Consider the following 18,800-nt stretch of genomic DNA (forward strand, 5'->3'; position numbering starts at 1 on the left):
GCACTCACTCTGGGACAAAGCCACATGCATTATGGTTGTGGGCACACACGTGTGCACACCTTTGGCACACAACAACAAAAAGATTAGCCATCATTGTTCTAGAACTTTATTTTTAATTTTTTCTTTGCCCTCTGTCACAAAATTCTTCATAACATCACCATTTTAAATGTAACCTCTCCTTGAAAAATATGCATATTGGATACAGAAGATGGCTTTCTGTAGCACTATTTACTCAGATTTGGGGACACTGATATATATAAAAGCTTATACAGAATTCTATGAATTCAAATTTTCTGGGAATGTGAATAGAATAGAATAGAATAGTTTATTGGCCAAGTGTGATGGGACACCCAGGAATTTGTCTTTGGTGCATATGCTCTCATTGTACATGAAGAAAAATAAAATACATTCATCAAGAATCATAAGATACAATACTTAGTGATAGTCATAGATTACTAATAAGCAATTGAATCATACTAGGAAACAAATAAAGCAATATAAATTGTAAAGATACAAGCAACATGGTTATAGTCTTAAGTGGGAAGAGATGGGTACTAGGAAGGATGAGAATAATAATAGTAATAGTCTTAGTAAATAATTTGATAGTATTATGGCAATTAGTTGTTTAGCAGAGTGATGGCAAGGAAAAAACTTTCTGTGTCTAGTTGTTCTGGTGTGCAATGCCCTAGAGCGTTGTTTTGAGGGTAGAAATTGAAACAATTTATGTCCAGGATGTGAGGGGTCCAAATTTTCACAGCCCTCTTTTTGACTCGTGCAGTATACAGGTCCTCAGTGGAAGGCAGGATGGTAGCAATTGTTTTTTCTGCAGTTCTAACTATCAGTTGGAGTCTGTGTCTGTCTTGTTTGGTTGCAGAGCCAAACCAGACAGTTATAGAGGTGCAGATGACAGACTCAATAATTCCTCTGTAGAACTGAATCAGCAGCTCCTTGGGCAGTTTGAGCTTTCTGAGTTGGTGCAGAAAGAATATTCTTTGTTGTGCTTTTTTGATGGCTTTTTAGATGCCCATTTTAAGCCTTGAGATATGACAGAACCTAGAAACTTGAAGGTCTCTTCTATTGATACTGTGTTATATAGTATTGTAAGAGGCGGTAGTATAGGAGGGTTTCTCCTAAAACCTACCACCATTTCTATGGTTTTGAGGGTGTTTAGATCAAGATTATTTCGTTCCCACCCTAAGGCTCCAGCCATCGCCATTGTTGCAGCAGCTCTTTCATCCCTCTGCTGCAACAGGGAGCCCTAGCAGAGGGATGAAAGAGCCACATACGGCTCTGGAGCCATGGTTGCTGACACCCATCTTAGCGTCTGCTGTTCTCTTTCTCTCTTGATCTTAGGAGCAATGCCAGCAAGAGGGTATTTTTCTCAATTTTTAAAATATTGTGTACTTTATATATTTATTTTATTATAAGCCATGTAGGATCAATAAGTGGGTGGGTGAACAAATAAGCAATTTTTTTTGCTGGATAATTATTGCTAAATGAAAGAAGAAATAGAGCCATAGCTTAGCGGCAAACCTATATGGCTCAATCTTTGTCATCTCCAGTTAAAACTACAGCTTAGGAAAGAACATTCGATAATACTCCAGATCCTAAACATTTAACACTGCAATCCTAAATAATTATGGAATTCAATTAAATAAAAAACAGTTTTGATTGAGTTTTTGGCCTCTGCCAAATTCTTCCCAGATGGAAAAAATATCACTAGCAAAATTCAACAACAGAGGAAATATTTTGAAGCGGACACGGGACTTTCAGTAAAATTCTGAATGGTACTGGTGGAAGGAGAGATTTCTTTCACTCCCATGTAGAAATGAAACCAAGAATTAGACTCAGACAGGTGTATTTCAAGACATAAAAATATTTATTCTCTTTATACTATTCCTACATCAAAACCTAAATCAAATGTCCAAAGTAAAGCTTTAATGAATGGGACTTCATACAAACAAGAAAAATGGGACTTTATACATTTATATCTCCTGTTAACTTCAAGAGGGCAGTAAATATTCTCTTATAGAACTGTTACTGAGTTCTTCATCCTTCATGAGCCAAAAAGTATTTGGCAGTAAAGAATCACCATGCTACCCACTGAGAGCAAGTGGGATTATTAAATCACAATTCAGTTGGAATGGAAGAGATTAAATTTTCCCCTAATCTTTTAAACAGCTCCGCGTTGTTTTAGACAAAGATAAATTAACATTGGTTGCGTATCTTTTTTCTAAAAAAATAAAAATGAAAAAATGAGCACAATTGAATGGACTTAAAATTAGGCTTTTCCAACATAGTAAGTTGAGGACACGAGCACAGCTCAGTTCTCTAAGGGAAGATATTAAGCCTTATTGAAGAATGAAGCAGGATGATCACCTAAGAGGTTTGTTCACAACAAAGCTGGGATTTGCTCTTATAAAAGTGATATGCCAAAAATCTGTCTTGATTATGGGATAATAGTAGCAAGAATGAAACAGCCTTGCTGGGAAAATGCTACTACGTGGCAGAGGAGGAAAAGGTGGCACTGAGCCAAATCCAGCATAATCACATGGGATAGTTCAGTACCACATCCTGTTTGGCCAATTCCAACAACATAGGATCATCGAAGAACTTGCTGATGCTCACATCCTCACTTAGACCCTGGAGAAGAAATAATGAATGGTGATAATTAGATTTTTTTTTGGGGGGGGGGGAGAGGAATAGTCTGAATTCCATTCCAGTGAAAGAACTGCAGAAGTCAAGAGATAAATTGGCTTCTCATCTTACCTTCCTGCGTCTAGTTTTGATCATAAATTCTCTGGCCAGGTGGGGGGCTGGCTGTGGCTCAAGAGGTCTGATCACGATGCTTTTGTCCAGGGGATCTCCTGGCACAATCTGTAATGTCAGAAACATTTAGTAAATGCTTAGCTGAATTTCCAAGTCAGTCATGATACAATGTTCAAAATCTTCATGTTGGAATATTAATAAAATAATAATTTAATGTTTACAACATGGTTTTACTGAATGAATACACACACACACACACACATACGTGTGGCATTAAATGAATGCTTTTTAAAGCATTCTTAAAGAGTCATATCCATATCTCAAAATCATAGATCTACTTTTAAAACATATTTCATGGATTAAACTACCTATAATTTATAGATCTCTCCTATTGTTGTAAAAATGTTTATAAATCTTTCCTTCCGTTGTAGTTGTAGTTAAACATAATAACCATGAAACAGGTTTGTAAAAAGTTTACTGTTCAAATTCAGAAGGAAACCTAATATTGATTTCTTAATGGCTTAGGCAATGTTAAAGAAAAAAAAAAATTAAAATGCTGAATGGAAATCCCAATGATCAAGGAGACAAAAATTTCAGGATATCCAACAGGAATCTATTCTTCCATCTTGTCAAAATGTCTGCCCTTTCCCCATACCAAAAATAGAACTTACGTAAAGTAAAGATATCAGTAACAAAGAATTCAGAATATGCTATTTGCCCTCTTTCCCTGAAAAAGCATGTGGATAATTTATCAATTAATGTGCAATGTTTACAGGGTCTCTTACATAAATCCATGGCGCTTCTTTAAAGAATTCTGCTGGGAATTTGAATAAAAAAATCGAGAATTTTGGATCCTAACTTTTTCTCATTTTTTTTTGCTTACAATGCCTCCATATCACTTACTTGCCAGTGGTGGAAGACAGAGAGAGAGAATGCTTGTCCTTGGGTATGTGTCCTGAGGTCTGTCTCAAATCCAAATGAGTCAATAGCTGGGATAAAGGCTTTGATAGTATACAAAGGGGATCCTGGGATTGGTGCATCTTGGGTCACGTGGCCTCTGCATAAATACAAAAAAGAAAGTAAACTCTTGGTTCACATTCCCAATTGAGAGGTTATATGTTTCCTCAGTGTGAAGGAAACAGAAACGTTTTATTATATAGAAAAATTGGTGAGATATCAAAACATAGTGGGGGTGGGAGGAGAAGAGAACAGATCAAGTGTGATGTCTTCCTTTTCTGAAAAGGAACAAGGAAGGATGTAAACGTGTTTTGGCGAAGACAACTAGCTCATTGCCAAATCCATAAATGAGGCATAAATTTCTCATCTGCCTTCAGAAAAGATACCAAGTCAGAACCATCATTACAAAAAACAAAATAAAACAGAAAACAGCAACTGCTACTTCTTAATAAGAGGAGGTAGAAACAACTGGACATGTTTTAATGCTGGTATATTATTGCCATATACAACATACCTTTATTTCCAGATTGTCCCAAGCATTTCATCTTTCCTATTGCCTGATGCAAACTCCATCATAATGTATGATGTTGCAAAATGATATAAGAGAATTCATGATCACGACGATGTTGCTCCAAAATGTTACTATCAATTTTCCTTTTTCCTGAGCAAAATATCTCTCCTTCTTTGTAATAAGTTTTCGGAACAGTTATGGTTTTTGGTTTTGGTTGGGGATTTTAGATCACTTTTTAATGAACTGACATTTTCCTGTTTTATTTATAGTATTCTTTTATACAAGAATAATTTATAATGGATCTAGCTTTATCTTGTTTTTATCCATTTCATCTTTAATCATGGTTTAGTTTGTTTAATATACATTCTTATTGCCTTGGCTTTTTACCATTTTGGTTTTTACTACTTATAATAGCAGTTTTAACTATATCCTGATTGGTTTTGTATATTTAGCCCTTTTTATTGTGTCACACACACACACACACACACACACACACACACACACACACACTTCAGCCGGTCCTATCTGGCTTGGGTGAACCGGCAGCGGCTGCGGCAGGCTCCGCCCTCCCACCTGGACATCATCACTTCCCGTTTTTGATGTTCTGTGCATGCACAAAAGGTCCTGAGCATGTGTGGAAGGTGGCATGTACACTCACATTTGCAAACTGGTAGCGAAGGTAAGTTGATTTCGTGTGTGTGTGTGTGTGTGTGTGTGTACATACAGTATGTCACAAAAGTGAGTACACTACTCACATTTTGTAAATATTTAAGTATATATCAACAATATGTAATTATTAGGGCAGGGAGTCCTTTGTGAGCACGCACTTTTAAAAAGAACTGTCTATTCCTGGACATGACTGTATCTTGAGATAGAAACAGACAAACAAACGAGCAGGACAATTGCCAACAGAACTTCTTTCCCATTTTTTCCCCAGTGCAAAAATACATAGTTTCATCCTAAAGCAGCAGTGAGAAGTCAGCCTTGCCAATATCAGAGATATTCAACAGAACCCTTCTTCACCCTTACATGAGAAAGGACAATCCCTTCACTTCTTTCAATCCCTTCACCTTCTTTGTTTAGAAAAGATTAAAACAATGCATGCTACATTATGAACAATCCGTACTTTAAATACTAAATTCCAAGAAACTATATACCAAGTTTAAGAAATATGTCATCAGAGAGTATTTCAATCAATATTATTTTAACTTTAAGATAGTTTAAAGTTGCCACTTACCTACGCCTGGCCAGGACAGTGTACACCGCAGAGACGCAGTCAGCAGGAGCCTGTACCTCCACGAAATAATATGGCTCCATTAACCGTGGTGTGGCCTGAGGAAAACGTCATGCAATAGAGTTTAGCTGGAGATAAAAGCTCTCCAAAAAAGCTCATCATTAGTAAGGTTCTGTTTTTCCAAGACTAAATATATTTCCCATTTCCCAATAGCTACTACTGACTACAGCATTTTAAACAAATAATTAACTATTCGTACCTTGGCTCCTTTTTTCCTAAGCTTGATTTGAAAAATAGAATTGTAGTAGAGACACTATAGCTGAAGCGGTTCTACTATGAAATAATTCCTGTTCTTCTAGTATATTTTCAAAAACAGGAAATTTAACCATCCACTAAACCTCTACAGAGAATTAAATAATGTGTAGAACTCTAGTTAAGGTGAATTAAGTTAAACAATCTCTACTTTCAAATTATGGTTAAGGCTCCTCACACTGTCAGGTCATAGTCTAAGTCTGAATAAAGAGTTACGACTAACTAAAATGCAGCTTAGTGTGTCTTGCAAATCAAGCCCACTGAGCTAGAATAGTGCTATTTCTATGTTAGAAGCTTCTTACCATGAGGAAGGCAGAATACACCACTCGACGGGCTGTTGGAATGATCTGTCCACCTCCACGATGTAGCGGTTCCTGAGCAATAACAGCATCCAATATCTTAAATTTTACATTGCGAATCACTAGTGAAAAAGAGAGCATGGAATATAGTAAGTAAGAACAGGTTTGTTCATTTGAAATGCAGTATTAACTTAGGAGGCTGTAAGAGTAAACAGACAGAATATCTCATGTCTACAAGTTATTCTCAATGTATTCCAAAATGTACACATTTTAGATACTGGGCTCCAACAAAGCTCCAACAGTCCCTGAAACATCCATACATTGGCTCACAATCACAATTGGGATCAGAATATGTTGTTAAGTGGTTGTGGTCATATGCTGAATTGGACCCAATTCTACAACAAATTTTACAGTGGTCACTAACCAAATAACTGCAGTCATTAAGCGAATCTAGCTTCCCCAATAGACAATTGATGAAAAAGCTTGGAAATCATGATTAGGATGCTGCAACTAGTTGCAAGTGTGAGTCAGTTGCCTAGTGCCCTAATTGCACTCACATAACTATGGAGGTGCTATGATTATAGTAAATGTGAGTACAGATCATAAGTCATTTTTTTCTTGTAGCTTTGAACCTTTGTTAAATGAATGGTTATAGGCTGAGAACTATCTGTAGGCTCTTTCAGTTGCTTGAACTAACTTCTGACTCTGAATAACAAGAATCTAAAGCAATGGATCCCAATGGAGCATTCTGATCAATATTATATAATGCGTAATTTCTAATTCTTTGATTCATCTGAAAAATGATAATGGTGTCAAAATAAATTTAAAAAATTTGTAACAAGTTCCTTGAGAAACTCTTTCCTAAAGAAATATTGTTTGTTAACCCAAAGGTGCTGTTTCAAGAGGCAACTGGACTTTCTTGTTTTTCTTTGAAGACATTTCGCTTCTCATCTAAGAAGCTTCTTCAGCACTGACTGGATGGTGGGGAATGAAGGATTTACACCTCTTGCAGACAGCTGATCATTTGCATTCTTTTAGAGAGTCATTGAGGCCACCTGGAGGTTTATCTGTGTAGTCAGGGTCAGCTAAGTAGTGCAAATGGGTGTGGAGCCTTCTTGGTACTGTTGAAAGGACACTGTTGTAGTGTGGAGATAGATGGTGTTGTATCCTTCTCTCTCTGTTGACAGAGGGCTGTTCAATTTTGGAATTGTTTGTTAAATAAATGAGTGATCTACAAATGGGCTTGAGAACATTGAGAACAATCTTTGGTTGTCTTGAACGCTTACTTACATTCATCACACAGGGGCCCTTCCCTAGTCCCCCACTGGAATCCTTGCACAATACTGTCCTTCACAGAACCTAAGAGGGTTTTGTCAACCTGTACAAAAGAAGCAGCAGTGTTATCAGATGGGGAAATCAATCTCTGTATATTAAGCTGCAATTTGGTATGCTAATTAGTCTACTTCATGGATTACATTATGCATGGAGCAGGTCATAAGTGGTTGGTCAACAAGCTATAGTGAAATGAAACTATGACCCACAACAATTTGTGAATTTAGTTTGTGTGTGTATAGCCCTAATTGGAGAAATACAGTTCCAAAAGCAAGTATTACAGCACTACATTTTAGAGCTGGAACAAAGTGGTTCCAAGATCTAAAGCTCCAGATTTATTTCTTTTTCAGGATACCCTATCACAGTGATGGTGAACCTATGGCACGCATGCCACAGGTGGCACGCGGAGCCATTTGTCAGGGCACGTGAGGCGCTGCGCTGGCCAGCTGAGTTCACTCTTTTTTAAAGCCATTTTTCGCCCTCCCCAAGCTCCAGAGGCTTTATAGGACCCTGGAGAGGGCGAAAAGGGCCTCCCCCGCTTCCCTGGAGGCCCCCCGGAGGCTTCATGAGCTTCCCTGAAGCCTCCGGAGCGCAAATATCCAGCCCTAAGGGCAAACCGGAAGTTCAGGAACAGACTTCTGGTTTGCTCAGAGGTTCATTTTGACTGCTCCGGAGGCTTCAGGGAAGCGTCCTGAAGGTCCCTGAAGCCTTCGGAGCGCTCAAAATGACCTTCCGAGCAAACCGGAAGTCACTTACGGTTTGCTCGGAGAATCATTTTGACTGCTTCGGAGGCTTCAGGGAAGCCTCCGGAGAGCTTCCAGGGAGTGGGGGGAGGATGTTTTCGCCCTCCCAAGGTTCCTATAAAGCCTCTGGAGCCTAGAGAAGGCGAAAAAAGCATGCAAAAAATGGGGGGGTTGCGCCTGTAGTGAGCGCATGCGCACTGGGGGGGTCGCACATTGCATTATGGGTGCGGCATGCCTGCACACGACCCCCCTGCGCTCCCCCCACTTATGGCACATGAGCCAAAAAAGGTTCGCCATCGCTGCCCTATATTACTAGAAGCGTAGACCAAGATTAATTATTCATTGTGACAGCATGAAAAACAATGGCTTCAGAAAGTGGAAGTTTTCAAACCCAACCAAGAGAACTGGAGAGACTTAAAATCAGTAGCTCACATTTTGCTTGTTTGCATTCCATATTTCAGAGATACAGGATTATATATTTTGAGTGTACAATGCTTTGATTCAGTCCCAAAATTTTGTTTTGCATTGTCTGGCAAATCATAGCACATATCGTAACATTTTAAAGTAGACACCTCTTTTCTCAAGATTATGTGGCAGCAATAGTATGATCCAAGGGAAAGAAGCAGCTATTTTAACAAGTTTGCTGGTGAGTGCTACATTCATACTCCTACACTTAAGCATCTTTTTTTTAATTAAAATTTGTTTCCTGAGTATTGCATAGCTCAATTAAATATTCCTAGATATGAATATCCATTTTGGATGCTTATCTCCCATGACATCCAAAGAGGTAAAAGTGGAAGTAAAGAAGAAAAAGAAGAGTGCTTATCACAAGCTCTACTGTAAATACTGCACAATCCTTACTTCTGAGGGTAAGGTATCATCCACCAAGATGTTTGGTCCAGTAGCATCTGGTCCAAAAGCCCAGATAGAACGAGCTGCCAACAAATCCCAGTCATATTTTGTCTGGAAAAACTCTCCCAGCTTTTTCCTAATAAGAGATATATAAATATCAGAGCAGAAAGGAGAGAACTCAGACAGCTTAACATTTTTCTCCAACAGTGAACCTACACCATGTTTTTTTCTGACATATATTTGTCAAATCCTCTTTATACTTTTTTAAAGGGAATTGCTTTTCTTAGCAACTTGGCATAACTTCTAAACCTCTTAACGGATGGATATGTTTTCTATGGCGATGGCTTATGGACTAATTGGTTAACCAACTGCACATTTTTGAAAGAATTAAGGTGATCCTGACACAGCAAGCAAACTGCAATGGCAAAGTAATGTCAAATACAGTTGATATTTTTTTAAAATGGCTCAATTTATTCATAGCAGCGTACTCACAATTCAAGTGGTAAAGCTGGGCCAGAATTAAAGAAATTATTTACTTCATGAATTCTTCCACCTTTGCAGGTCTCTAGAAAATTCATACCTGTTCCATGTTATTTGCACAACTTCATTCTCAATGTCTTCAGCTAGACCCTTTTCTAGAGGCTCAGCAATCATTGTAATCTTGTTTCTGAATAAAAATATAAATGTTATTTGACTGACAAAGGAAGACATAGGACAGACTGGATATTTTCTAAAATGAAGGTATTGATAAATATCAATTTGGAACTCTTTACTTGGAACTGTTCTTCTATTTGAAAGTATTATAATAAGGAAGAATCTGAATTCAATTTTATTCATTTCTTGGAACCTGCAGGTGAACTGGAGTACTTCATCTGGTTGAAGTTTTTTAGAGTTTAAAAAAGTCTGCGTGGCTCAGGCTACACACATACCTTGAGCTAATTTAAAAACACTCTGGAAACAATCACTCTAAACTATCAATCCCAATTTAGTGAGCATAGAATATGGCAAGAAAATGAAAAAGGGATGGCACCCCATACTTAGTATAACCCACTGCAAGAATGTGGCTCGCAATAGATTTATCTGCCAACCAATACAGTCCTTGTTCTCTTTTTGAAAGGAGTTGAAGGAGTCAAATAACAACTCTTGGTAAGAGGGCTTGTGGCATTGCAGAATACTTTGCAGCTAGTCTACTTTTTTTTCTAGGCAATACTTTACTGTATATTATTGAAAAACTGTAATAACTGGAGATAAAATAGTTTAATCCAAAGAAGGAATAGAAATAATTTACTAATTTGGATAGATGTGATGGGGGAAAATTTAAAATGGTTTTTGTAGTTCAATGTCCAAAGATACTTTTCCAAATCAACTATTTCAACTATTTCCCAATTCATTTGACAGATTTTAAAAACGGGTAACATAAATAAGTAAGTAAAGTAAATAGCTTCTTGAATGTTTCTAGATCATTTTGTGCAGACAACATAGCAAACACTAATCTTTAATCATATCACATTATGGCTCATTTTTAAGATTCTCATCATCAAAGATCTTACTTCTTATTGGGTGTCTCAGCAAAACACTTCAGGGAAGATGTTTCCACAACTGTCTCACAGAATGTGACCACAGGATCAGCTACCTTTGAAAAACAAATAATGAGAATGGGTAGAGAGCCAATTATCCCATTTCCTCCAACTCATTTTAAATGGGGAGAGCCAGGAAAACCACATATTGAAGTCAAATTCAGGGGCAGTATTAAAAAGGCAGACTCCTTCCCATGTATCTAAAAAAGAGGAGATTAAGAGGCACATAACAATGTCATCATCATGGCGTCACCATTTATGCACTTGTAACAGATGTTGAGATGTGAGTGACATTTGCAGGATGATATTATTGTGTGCATGTTGTCACTATATTTTTGCTGCGAGTTCATTGTTAGTACCTTGATATCAATCTCTGAATACATTTTCCGAAGATCATGCATTACACAGTCAAGATAGAGCTCTCCTGTTCCCAAGATCACATGTTCCCCAGATTCTTCCACCTAGATAATGCACAGATAGAACATAAAATATAAGAAAATAAATAGATTAGCATCTTTATCTAGCTACAGTGACAGAAGCAAGATATGGAGACTAAATTAGATTTTCTCAATTTTGGCAACTTTCAGATGCATGGACTTCAAATCCCTGAATTCTCAACAGCAGTCATGCTGAATGGGGAATTTGGGGAACTAAAGTTCTCATATTTATGGGACATGCAGATAATGGAGGGCCTGGATAGATAGATGATTAAATCTTCTTTTTCAACAGCAATATACATACATTTGAATGATGGATGCTAACTAAAAGGAATATATTAGCCATTATTAGTTTCTATGGAGGAAAGCCTGACAACAGCCCAGAATCTTGTGCTAAGAAATGGTTATTAGTGACTGGTCATATGAATTTTAAAAAGAGACTTAATGTACAGAAACATGTCAAATATTAAAGGCCCATTAGTAAATTTCAGAGAACCACCAGTTGCTACTGCTGCACACAAAGCATGTCCTAGCATTCTGACTTTCAGTACAATGAGTGTGTCCAGTGGAAATGTATCAAAAACAATGCCCCAAGACTTTTCTTTGCCACAGGCTTCCCACTGAAACTTCTTATTGAAGCATTTTCCTGCCTAAGTAGGGGGTTGGACTAGAAGATGTCCAAAGTTCCTTCCAACTCTGTTATTCTATTCATACTCCAAAACTAAGTCAATTTAACTATTATCAAAATTAGTTCTCCAATTATTAACATTTCTTCATTGGGACAGGAATTTAAATCTCAGGATACAGACAGTCTTTAATGATGATAATTGGGGCCATAATTTCTGCACTGCTTAGCAATAACAATCCCAGCAGTGCCCTATTGCTGTTGTCAAGTGAAAATAGTGAGTTGCTAAATGAGGGCCTCATATGCAACTTGTGATTTGGAATTTTCTGCCAGCTTCCCAAAAGCAAAGTAAATGGGAAAGCTGATACGAAGTTAAAAGTATCAGATGACTCACTAGCTGGTCAGAGGGTGTGTTAGTATTAGGGAGTGAGATGGCGGATGCTCTGCATGAAAGCTGGAGAAGGGATGCCAAGTCACTGTACAAATTAGTGTGGACTGGGCTAGAGAGGAGATGCTGTGGTATGTGCATTATGGAGTACAAGATCCCAGGGACCACATATTCTGTAGGGGGTTCCATAGGAGAAAAAGCAGCAGGAGAAACTTACAAACTTCCTTTCAGTTTCCTCATTCCTTTTGCTTGTGGAAAGCCTCCAAATGATTATCAGGTGACTATGGAGTGCTGCAACCATTGTGTGAGCTGGTTGCCAAGCCCACATGACCTCTCTAGTAGTGCAATGACCAGAACTTTGAGGACCAATTGTAAATTCCACTTGTTAGGTGCTGTTGCAACTTCAAGCAGTTGCCGAACAAGTGGTTATTAATTGACAACTATCTGTTTACTAGTAAATGTTACAATCTGCTGGAGTTTTTTTACATTTCCCATTTACCCTCTATCAACTTTCTGGACTGAATACGCACCTTGGTGGTGAGAGAGGGATAGCTTTTATTGACTTTCCGCAGGCCATCCAACATTTTGGGCAGCTCAGATGGATTTACTGGCTCCACAGCTATTTTGATTACAGATGTGGTGTTGAACTTCAAGGGACGGAATATTTGAGCCTGAACAAAACAGGTAATTTGGATAATTCATCACATTTGCATTCCTCCGAGAGCTTTGATGGTAGATATTGACCTCTTTCCCACAAATTCTCCAAAAATTGTGTATTTTTTCTTATTGTAAGAACATGGAAACTTGGGCTTCAAATAACATGAGACTACACCCACTACTATATCCATTGGTCTGATGTATGAAACCCCTAGGAGATTCTTTATCTTATAGGGCCACCTATTACACATAATGATTTTCACAACAATGTATAAAAAATATCAAAATAAAAATAGAATAAGTCCTTCCCATAAGGTACCAGATTTTCTGATTCAATCCTATTCTAAAACATTTCAGGTGTTTACAACCTTGCAGAAGATTTTAAAAAATAGGGCTATGGTTAGCTACAGGGCCTGGGTGGCTACAAGCAGTTCAAAATTTTAAGGAGATAGTTCCAAAAAACTAAAATTTATTTCAAATGAATGCCTCTTGCCACAGAATCTTCCCTGTGCATACTGGTAATTGTTTTCCATACAAATATGACTGAATAGAACATTTTGTTGATCAATATCCGAAGTTTTTCCAGTAGTCATTAGAAAATTTGTAGAACAGGCTGGAATTAGAACCTAAGCTTTTTGTATAAGAAAACATTTAATCAGCATACATGACCAAAAGGACAAGCTTATTATTTATTTTGAAGACTAGCAGTAAAAGCAATTATTTATTTGCAGCTACAATAGCAGACTGCTGTGTAGCTATAAAAATGATAACTGAGATAAGGCTACTGCCAGAAGAGGTCCTGAGGATATAGCAATGATGAGGAGAAATCTTTAATCTGCTAAGACAAAATGATGCTTGGTTCTAGGTTGGTAGTCACAGAACATGAAATTGATTCATCATAATGGCACAGTGTCAAAGTTTTAAATTACAATAAGGACTTGGAAGAGCAATTATCAGACTAACGTTGCTCCTAGCGCTAAAGATAAATGCAGTGCCATGAATAACAAATCTAACAAATCTTAACAAATCTAAGAACTTGGCTAAGGAGCTAAGACTAAAGATATGAAGGTTTGGAAAAACATTAAAAAACCCATCTCCCCCCCACTCCCCCAATTGCTTCAACATTTTTAGAACTTCTGTACTTCTGTCAAGAACAGATCTTTGAGAAGAAAAAGACTTGTGAATTTCATATCATGGTTCAGTGTTCCATTCAAAATAGTCAAAAACTATTCAAAATAGGTTTTTTTTACCCATGCTCTCCACAAAAACAGCTTTTCCAAAGCAGGGGAGCTTCAATAGCAGAATGAAAGGTAGTAAACATTGGAGCCAATTATAGCTGGAGGAAATGGGAAATGACAATGGAGCTAATCAAAAATATTAGGCAGTGCTAATTTACTACTTTGAAAGACAGAAAAACACACTATATTTTTTCTGGTTATATCTGAACCAGCTAACAAAATTATTTACTAATATCTTGCCTTGCTTAATATACAAAACACACCCCAAAGTTGATAGTTTATCACATTAAACTAAAAATAGTCAGGATGAAGGGAGAGGCAAATGGATATCAGGAACATTGTTCTTCTCACTATCTATGAGAAAAACTTTATATTAACTTTGATACCTCTTCATTGCCTCTGGGCTCAGTGACAGTGGCTGTCTTCACAATAGGCTGGTCTACTCCTTCAATAAGCACCCAGTTACCAGCTGGCACTCTATTAACTTCTATATGGTACCTGAAAGACAACCTAAATTAATACATCTCCAGTATTCATTGATTCATGAGTACATGGATATTCTAGCAGACTTTCTTTGACTAGAAATTCCAAACTCTCTTAAAAGGCCTAACAAGATCATTACCCAAATTATGTGACTTAAAAAACCCTGCATGTGAAATCTTCAAAAAATAGATTGTCTTAAGTAAATAATTGTCATAACTGTATCATTCCTGGTCCTCCATATCAGGCTCCCAGAACATTCAGGAAAAGATTGATGGACATCCCTTATTACTCAAGGGGGGGGGGACCTCGAATATAATAGGTAATATTGAAGAGCATCTAAAGCTGTGTTGGTATAGGTCAGGTAACACCCTGAAAAATATAACTGAACTTTCATTCAAAAGCAATTTTCTTCTTTTAAGAAGTGAAAAGGTTCAATTGGCTGAAAGAAGGAACAGAGAAGGATGCTCAGCACTAGGTTTGGATTAAACAAATACCATTATGGACCCACTCAAATCCTCAATCACCATTGGAAAGCTTGATCATTCATTCATTCATTCATTCTTCCTTCCTTCCATCCATGCATCCACCCACCCACCTATGAAATTACCACCCATCTCATCTAAGTTACTGTAGGCAGTTTACTAGTGCATAGTAATAATATAATAAATTCTAATGTGGGATACAAATAAATAAATAAATAAATAAAACATTTCTAAGAATCATTTACCTTGCTACAGAGATCCAAAGGCGCCCCACAGTGCAAATCTGTGAATCTTCTTCATCTTCTAGAGTGTAGTTTTCACCAAGGACCTTGACAGGTTGCTCTGCATGGATGGTTCCACTTAACACCCTACCAAATGCATGGAATTGGACCCCATCATCTGTACTATACATCTTTGTGGTGTGGCACATAAGTGGACCCTTTCAAAAGAATTTTTATTTTTGGTAAAAATCACCCATTAATTTATCATATATAATTTCTTTAAATATCATCATCACAATAATAATTATACAAATCTTGTAACCAGTAGTCACAGTGACATTCTGGTTTACTGAATCCCAAGGCTGCAGCTGAGAAATTTTGAATGGCCAATGGTTATTATCAAGGCTGGTATCACTTGAATAGCATATTTATCTTATGGGATTCCAGTATTCTGAATTGAACAAACCATCATAGGATTTATGAAAGAAGTCTAGAAATCCTGTAAGTCTGGTGAGAATGCCCCAGTGGTACAGAAGATGAGCCTTACATTGATGTTGGGGATTTTGCTTCATTTTTTAAATATAAATATATTTGTGTCTTGCGACAGTTGTACTTTTCTTTAGGGATGGAGTCTAAAAAATCCTTGGATATATGCCTGTTGCAGATGGTTAGCTTTCATCATTCCTAGCAAAGCATAAGGTATAGGGTTTCCTGCCTAGGCAGGGGGTTGGACTAGAAGACCTCCAAGGTCCCTTCCAACTCTGCTATTGTATATAGCCTCATTCACTCTTCAACAATCTGTGCATTCTGATCCTCTTTATTCATCACTAGAACAAGATGTGACTAAAATTTGCTGCCCTACATAGTTTTTATACAGACTCCATGTTTCCGAGAGAAATAACATGCTACGCCTGAAACTAAGGCATTTAAAATGGACTATCATAAGTCAGCCATCTCCTCCCAACTGGTCCCTTACTCCTCTGATCCATTAGCAAAAGGATGAGATAGAAAATGCTGTTTGATAATTTTCAGAACCTACAAAACGTAAAACAATTTTTGTACCCATCCCCAGAAAACTGATTTCCAAATTGTAGATGCAGAACATATACAATTTAAAATACTATACTTTAAAGAGCAATGAATTAAAGTCTATTTCATCAGGTGAGATTCAGCAATGCTATTATCTAACCGCAAACATTTTACATAATTTACATTGGAATAAAAAACTGCCTGCTCCTCTTTTCTTCTGTGTTATTTCTACATTCTTCTTTTATTTAGTAACAATAACATAAAATGTACTAAAATACAATAAAATGCTACTCAAGCAAAATTGCACAATCCAATCTAATGCCAAATACAAACAAAGGAAGAATAAATAAAACTCTTACATCAGGATCACATTCACTCATGGCCTCTCCTAGGTCAGAGTCAACGCCGCCTGTGTAAGTATGCTCAATCTTGGTCTTTGCCCCTATTTTAGGGGAGGGGATGTGTTGCACACACATATCCACAAAACCTAGAACAAAGGTAAATGAAACAGCAATACATCTGTATTTGGAAAAGACAGAGATGGACACTTCTGACTCTTTCTAATTTTCCATTGTATTAGAGTCTCTTTCATGTCCAGAATACCTGCTATATTTAATTGTATTATTATTTTTTTACGCAGTAGCATCTGTTCTAGAACAACAATCTAATCTTTTTCTTTATTTAGTCTGAAATTATATTGTAGAAACTTGGAAGGTATCAGTTTAGAAAGATGTTTAGGATGAGCTGAAGTGTGGGTATAAAGTTCTAAAATTATCTTATATATATATCTGAGGATGCATCTCATTTCACGCCAGTCTATTCCCTACATGATTTTCTGACAAGATTCATCTTCAGATTCTTTGATTAGAAGAGAAAAAACCCTTCCTTATAGTGAACACTTTTATCTTTTCCCAATAATGGAATACTATTTTGTACAGCTGAGTGCATTCTTGGCACCTGACAAACTAAACTGTGTTTACCTGAGCATTGTCCCTTATGTATACTTTTAAGATTAAAAGATTTTATCTGCTGTAGTGTTGCTTTTAATGAATCATAAATAACATAAGAATTCTAAACAGAATGATAACTATAAATCAAAATTCATAGTTAAAGAAATAAAAAATTAGGGTAGCCCACTAAAATAGAAATGCAGAGGATTCAATATATACAAGAGAACTAACACTTTGCAGCATATATAAACTCTCTTGCAATATACTGTACAGTATGTATAGCATTTCAACTTTAAAGAAACAATGGAATAGTTTTCATTGCAATCCATATTAGGTTAATCACTCTGCAGTGATTAGACGTTTAGCACTTGCACGGTTCCTTTTAATGTTCTGATTTGTGTGTCATTTTTAGTCTTTAAAATATTTTGAAAACCATCTTGTATACCGAAAAGAACCTAATAAATCTTCCAATATATAAACGAACATAAGCAGTATGTTATTACTCTGAGGCCCACTCTAATAACAATTCTTTTAATTTATAACGGGTACAGTAATAAGCAGAGAATACAACTGAGACATCTAGGATAATACATTTAAATTTTATAATATTTTAATGCTGCCTTCTTTTAAAGTTCAGATTTATGTACCAATCAGATTCATGTTATCCATGTCAGATTAGGCCGAGAGAAAATGATTGGCCCAAGAGCACTTAATTAGCTAAAAATACTGTGTATCATCAGGGATGGGCTTACATCTATGCCCTTCTTTTTCCAGAAAAAAATAAAGTAGCTTATTCAGGAACATCTGTGCGGTAAAACAAGCCTTGTTTCATTTCTCTTCATCTTGTTCCTTTGAGCTTTCATCCATAAAGTTTTGTGTTGTCTCAAGTCAAGAATGCTCTCTGTCACATAACATTGAATAGTTATTGCAACACATGTTTAACTATCCTTGACCTGGGAAGATTTAGGGAAGGAAAAGCTAGTTAGGAAAAGTATAATTATTTTTACCTGTGAACTCTCCAAAGAATTTCTTGCACACAAGCCTCAAGAGAGGGCGGATGTTTAATTTCAACTCTTCCTTGGTCAGATGAATTCCAAGTTCATCCAAAGTTCGAGGCAAGGTGGTATCTACATCTCCAACTACCTGCGCAAAATGGATGTAGGACAATAAATGAAAGATGCAAGTAGTGAAGATTATATTCATTGGAAGGAGTGACTATATTAAACTGACAATACAAATATGATCCACATAATACAATGCTTCCTCCCTTCCTGTCTCTGCCACTTTATTTTCTAAACTAAGGACCAATAAACAATTATAGACTGAAGGGGCTCTGTTGTTCCAGCAAACCTATTAATTTAGAGATGATAACTGATGAACAAAGTCCTCTAAATTGTACCTGATTACACCACTTACTGTTTAGATAATTCCTTTTCATTCATTAAGTAAAACCCAAGCAAGTAGACCCAGGACAAATTTTGAAAAACTGGTACTGAACCTCCAGGATTCATGTAAAAGCCTTGTTTCTAAATTATGTAACACCTCCTTAGGACTCTAAAATGGTCTTAGAACATGATTTCCAATAAAAGATTAACAAAAGTGGAATAAGGTATGAAATATACATCAGTAGCTTCTTTTTTAGCCCAAGATAAAGAATTTCTTTGGAAATGGTTTTTTTAAAAATACCAATAAGAAAATCTATCA

At 36.8% G+C, this 18,800-nt stretch overlaps 1 protein-coding gene across 1 annotated transcript in view; it reads right to left on the bottom strand.

Annotated features, from left to right (window-relative positions):
- Positions 1-1,860: 1,860 nt before the first annotated feature.
- Positions 1,861-18,800, bottom strand: part of EFTUD2 (elongation factor Tu GTP binding domain containing 2) — a 32,700-nt gene continuing 15,760 nt past the window's right edge. The window contains exons 14-28 of the mRNA XM_081932305.1: positions 18,104-18,239; positions 16,506-16,633; positions 15,142-15,335; positions 14,318-14,429; positions 12,567-12,707; positions 10,946-11,047; positions 10,560-10,642; positions 9,590-9,676; positions 9,019-9,145; positions 7,373-7,460; positions 6,086-6,204; positions 5,475-5,569; positions 3,673-3,826; positions 2,770-2,877; positions 1,861-2,643 (exon numbers count right to left, since the gene is read on the bottom strand). Of these exons, the coding sequence (XP_081788431.1) occupies positions 2,548-2,643; positions 2,770-2,877; positions 3,673-3,826; positions 5,475-5,569; positions 6,086-6,204; positions 7,373-7,460; positions 9,019-9,145; positions 9,590-9,676; positions 10,560-10,642; positions 10,946-11,047; positions 12,567-12,707; positions 14,318-14,429; positions 15,142-15,335; positions 16,506-16,633; positions 18,104-18,239 (1,770 nt within the window). The 3' untranslated portion in view covers positions 1,861-2,547. The remainder of the gene's footprint in view (positions 2,644-2,769; positions 2,878-3,672; positions 3,827-5,474; positions 5,570-6,085; positions 6,205-7,372; positions 7,461-9,018; positions 9,146-9,589; positions 9,677-10,559; positions 10,643-10,945; positions 11,048-12,566; positions 12,708-14,317; positions 14,430-15,141; positions 15,336-16,505; positions 16,634-18,103; positions 18,240-18,800) is intronic.

This window comes from Natrix helvetica (genome assembly GCF_964273705.1).
Source record: "Natrix helvetica genome assembly, chromosome: Z".
NCBI lineage: Eukaryota > Metazoa > Chordata > Lepidosauria > Squamata > Natricidae > Natrix > Natrix helvetica.